The sequence below is a fragment of the Anoplophora glabripennis genome, unplaced genomic scaffold, assembly GCF_000390285.2.
Source record: "Anoplophora glabripennis isolate ALB-LARVAE unplaced genomic scaffold, Agla_2.0 scaffold836, whole genome shotgun sequence".
NCBI lineage: Eukaryota > Metazoa > Arthropoda > Insecta > Coleoptera > Cerambycidae > Anoplophora > Anoplophora glabripennis.
This window is the reverse complement of record NW_019416915.1, coordinates 192,435-198,104: the sequence shown is the minus strand read 5'-3', so window position 1 is coordinate 198,104 and position 5,670 is coordinate 192,435. Positions and strand designations below refer to the sequence as shown.

At 32.1% G+C, this 5,670-nt stretch overlaps 1 protein-coding gene across 1 annotated transcript; it reads left to right on the top strand.

Moving 5' to 3' along the window:
* The first annotated feature begins 335 nt into the window (after positions 1-335).
* Positions 336-1,867, top strand: LOC108912806 (cytochrome c oxidase subunit 7A1, mitochondrial). Its single transcript, XM_018718195.1, has 2 exons — positions 336-445; positions 1,583-1,867. The coding sequence occupies exons 1-2, from the start codon at positions 401-403 to the stop codon at positions 1,814-1,816; spliced, it is 279 nt and encodes a 92-aa protein (XP_018573711.1). The 5' UTR covers positions 336-400; the 3' UTR covers positions 1,817-1,867.
* The last annotated feature ends 3,803 nt before the right edge of the window (positions 1,868-5,670 follow it).

Sequence of the window (5,670 nt, the reverse complement as noted above, 5' to 3'; positions counted from 1 at the left end):
TTATTCATTGAAGAGAGCATATTTGAAAATCCCCGTATACAAAATTTCAGACTCATATCTTTGGTTTCTTTAAAACGTGTAATATGCCACTATTGTACACCTATCCTATACCTACAGAATAATAGAAATTGACCAAATTTGAGAAATTTTCTGGTTATGACCCATCTTCTGTAATGCATAAAATATAGCTTTTGGCGATAGAAATAGGTAAATTGTCTATATCTTAATTTATCACGGTAACCACAGTACTGACGACTATTCTGCAATAATATATTAAAGCAACACTTCTTTGTACATTCCCTCCCTTCCCTTCCATTAATTGCAGTTAAAAATAGTGCAATTAGATACCATTAAAAATAGGACTAGTTATCGTTTTGCATCGTAGTACAGATCTTAAACAATGGCCTCAACGTTCCGTGTTTTAAAAACATTTTATAGAACACCAGTAAGTACCATTTAATTTGTTTTTTTTTAGTGTTTATGGTACCTATTTAATGAAATCAGATAAAAGGAAAACTTTAACAAGTCACCTTGTAAAGTAGATATCCATTATTGAGAACACAACAGATATGGTAGAGAAAATTATTAATTAAGATTAATATTAAAGCAAAATAATCACTTTTAGGGCCCAGAATTTAATTTTGTTTTTATTCAAGTGGAATGATATAGATTAATAGAATAATTTCAAAATTTTTGAAAAGGGGTACATTATCATATTTTCTTAATGGGAGCTTGAGAAGGTCTATAAAAAAATATTTTTTTTGGTGCATAAATAAAAATTGATTATTTTCTGAATGGAGAAAACAAGTCGGTATATTTATTAATACGTTATGGATGGTATTTTCTTCCAAAATGGAGTAGTAAGTGCAATTGGTGCATCTTTTTGGATTAAAACGTTTATAGGAAGCCAAAAACGAATATGTCAGTAGCATAGCCACCGCATAATAAAAAATGAGGTTTTATTTAAAAAGAAAATAGGGAGCGACTTCGATCTTCTATTTGAAAAGGAAAATATTTACAGTGCGATATTACGTCTCTCAGTAACCATCATCAACTTCATTTTGAATAGAAACCTATTAATGTTTTAGGCTATCGGATTTCTTCGGAGTACAATAGTAATACATACAGGGTGATCCATTAACGGTACGGAACGGCTGTAAGTAGGAAACTAGGCGTGTTACAATTATGGGGTAGAAAATCTATTAAGAAATACGGACAAAAGAAATTTATTTAAAATATTCTCAAGTTTGTAACTACACCACTAGGGAGTGCAACTGCTATAGTGTTACAGAAAATTGTCGTTTTTTCGAAATTTCGCTGATATAACCAAAGTTGAAAATACCATAGTCAGATACACTGTTAAACCCTTCATAAGTTTTGTTTGAACTTTCTTTTATTATTACCATAGCGACGCTAGTATGAAGGACGCCATTTTGAAATTTTTAAATTGTCATATCTTCAAAAAGCCTTAATTGAAAAAACAAAAGAGATGTTATAATTTCTATTATTGAGATGATTTACCTACTTATTTTCACGGTAATACTAGTAAGACATTAAATTAATTACGCACACATTGTTGTAGATTTTTCAAGAATCAAGATGGAATCCCTTTCAACAATCTAGCAGTAAAAGATTTCTTAGTGACAGTTTAAAGAATAAATTTACAAAGTTTCAAATTGAAGATGGAATACCTGTTTATCTAAAAGGAGGATTCGCTGATAAAATTCTATTTGGAATTTCATCTACTCTTTGTGCTTTTGGAATTGCAGATGGTATATACTTTTTGTTGTCAATGGCTTTTCCAAAGAAAGCATAATTTGTAATTTTGAATGTAATATTATAGACTGAAGTTAGAAAATAAAATATATATTATTTAAATGTCAAAGGGAATCTTATTCGGATCACCGCTTGATAAATCGCCGCATCCGTGCTATTTCTGGCAGCACAATATATATATAAAATCTTTGACAAGTTGCCTCAATTGTTTGGATCATTATATAATTATACTGAATTTTTTTTACAAATTATTGCAAATGCAAAATGTTTATTGAGGTGTATGTTTGTGTTTACGTATTATTTATAAATTTATGAATTAAAAACCTAAATATAATTGCGGTATTGTGTTTCTTACTGTAAAAGTAAAATAGCTAGCAGACATAATTTCGCATTAGTTCACAATTGGTTAGTTCACAATTTTCTTAAAAATGTGGTGATACGTGAAAAACGTAGACAGGATTACTTTCTGTGGACTGGGAATAATACATAGGTACCTATAAATGATGTACATTTTTATGTGTTTTAAAATAGTGGATAAAAGTACCTACTTACGTACATTTTTCATATACCAAATTAGATAAATACTAGTGAAATGTGGCTAATTTCTGTAAATTGCCAAAATGTCAAAATTAAATGTGAAATATTAATATTTATTAATTGAGATTTGTGTATCCAATTTATATTGAAACGTAGGAAGTTGAATATTTATTTTCTGTTGGGTTAGATACTATTTATAAATAAATTTAAACTCGTTAATTAACAAATAGTCCAGGAAATATAGAGTTGGTCGCAACTTTTTGTTTCGGCAAGCTGAATTTATCACTATAGATGCTAAATGTTATGTACAATAACATATTAGTTTCCACAGTCATAAAAATGGGGGGAAGACTGTTTACAGGGTGGTTAATTTTATAATTTTTACGTAAATTTACGTTTTCGCTTATAACTTTTTTCCGTTCATTTCCACGAAAAAACAGTAAAGTACTTTTTTCGTCTTCAAAAGACCTGCAAAACTAGCCCTCGAGCGTCAAGAAATAGTGATTAGTTCAAAAGTTATAAACAGAAGAAATTTATTTATGACTTTTGAATTAAACATTTATAAACTGCGTTATTATTACCAGAACGTTTTGACATCGCATCCCTAATAACTTACACGAAATCTGGAATCGGTAAGTTAAATAGTTTACAAGTTATGTCCTTATAAACAAATTAACTAATTATTAGTCTGGACGATCCTTAGGATCTTCCACAATCGCACTGATTTTTTTCATGGTAGATTTCATAATAATACATTGAAATATATAATTTTTTTAATTTGAATTTTTACATGTTGCTATATTCAAATTTAAACAGTAAAATTTGGTAAATCTGAGTTTTATATGAAAAAATGGTGGTTTTATATCGAAAAAATAATCCGTTTTCGAGAAATATAGCATTTTTCACGTTGTTTATTACAACGTATAGTGATAGGTTGCCATTAAAATTCATGTACCCATTTTAGCTAAGTATTCAAGAAAATTTTTAAATTAAAAAAAATGCTTAAATATGTTTTTATCGGGAATGGAGCATTTTATCGAAAGAAATAAAGAGTAAGTACCTACCTTTCTAAATCTGAATATTTCAACAAGCAAAAAAATTGGGGCAAATTTCAGCCGACAATCCCCGCAATTGAGACGGCCCTGATNGAACTTATCTTGTGTTTGGAAATCACATTTGCCTTAAATGTTAAATAAAATAAATCAAGTTAGAATTAAAACTATGAATTTACCTAATTAATTATTTATTTTATATCACCTTGGAATGGGAAAATTCAAAAACTCGAAATTAATGTCTTTAGATTTCTGCGTCGACTTCCAATATGGTACGATGTTAACACCTATGTTTAAAAAAATTGCATTATACAGGTTGTGTATCCTTAGATGGGTACTGCCTCTTGTTGATTTGTTGATTTCTTTAGATAGGTAAAATAATTATTGACTCAAGTGTTGCATATCATGGATGTCATTGGTAGTGCTCATATTTGTGACATAAGGTGTTCAAAAAAATTAACACAATGTAAAATTGCTGGAACCTCAAGTAGTTGAATTCGAAATTTATTTAAAAAAAAACAACAAATTATCAATCAATACAGAGATAAGATAATGCGTTCGCTACTGCTGTTGCAATTTTTGACTAACTTTTTTGTTTTTCGACATACTGACTTCGGACCGTTTCCATTCAATGCAGAACGGGCAATCAGAACCAGAGTAGTGGGGAGATTTTTTTAATTATTTTTCAATTCAACGCACCGTTTCCGAATTATCCGAAGACCTTTTTTACTGTATCACCTCACACACCTCTTCTTTCCGAAATTTATTTTCCACATAAGGACTTCAGACCTTTTCCATTCAACGCATAACTGACACACAGAATCCGGGGTGTGGGGAGAATTTTTCAATTATTTTTTTGATTTAACGCACCGTTTCCGAGTTATACGGCCTTTTTACTAAATATAACACGACATACCTCTTGTTTCCAAAATTTATTTTCGACATACGGACTGCGGACCTTTTGCATTCAACGCAGAAGGAACATACAGAACCCGGGATGGAGGGGTTGATATTTTTCAATTATTTTTTCGATTCAACGCACCGTTTCCGAGTTATAAACACTTTTTTATCCTATGATGTCACACACCATTGCTCCCGATTTTTTTTTTTTAGACATGCGGGTTTTGACGTTTTTCACTGGTTCACCATGGGAGATTTATTTGTTCACCATAGGAGATTTTTTGATACTTAGAGTCTAAGCAAATACTGTTTTTTTTTTCTTTCATGTATTGTGACACCCCGCTCTGCGTCACCCACCAATCTACTCACTACTCAGAACCAAGGGGAAATTTGTTTATATTTCCAGCCATTTCCGAGTTACGAGCAACAAGCGTTTTTTTTCTTATACTGTGTAACATCAGATCGATAACGAAGGCTAAAAAGGCCACGCGCTCTACCCCACGCTCCCTCCCTAGGTGTTCTGAAATTGCTGGAGAGACTCCTGAATACAGCAGAGAGAGAGAGAGAGATAAGCTCTCTATGAGGACAGAGTCACTCTATCTCTATGAGGACAGAGTCACTCTATCTCTATCGCACACTATAACCAGGCCCGGTCTGGCTCATTCGGGGGCCGTTGGGGGAAATGGAAATCGGGGCCTATTTAGTTTTGTTTGTTTATTAGGGTGCATATCGACTCTCCCAAGGAAAACTGTCATATCACAAATTTGGTTATACTGAGATAATTGCATTTGAATAGTAGAGAAAATAATAATGTTAGTTATTTTTTTTTATAACTAGAGTTAAATCGTTCTTCTTTAACAAGGTAATTATTGTTTAGGTCTTAATTAATTATTGATGATCTAAATAAAATAGTTTAGGATAAGAAAAGAATTGATTTTGAATGAGTTACTACAATTTTCGTGGACAAAATTTTTATTGAGGAACTACTTGCTACACTAATAAGGTACAGAAAAATTAAACATTTTATATTTTTAGATAAAAAAAATAATTGTNTTTTTTCTTTCATATATTGTGACACCCCGCTCTGCGTCACCCACCGAGTCCTCTACTCAGAACCAAGGGGAAATTTGTTTATATTTCCAGCCATTTCCGAGTTACGAGCAAAAAGCGTTTTTTTCTTATACTGTGTGACATCAGATCGATAACGAAGGCTAAAAAGGCCACGCGCTCTACCCCACGCTCCCTCCCTAGGTGTTCTGAAATTGATGGAGAGACTCCTGAAGACAGCAGAGAGAGTTAAGCTCTCTATGAGGACAGAGTCACTCTATCTCTATGAGGACAGAGTCACTCTATCTCTATCGCACACTATAACCAGGCCCGGTCTGGCTCATTCGGGGGCCGTCGG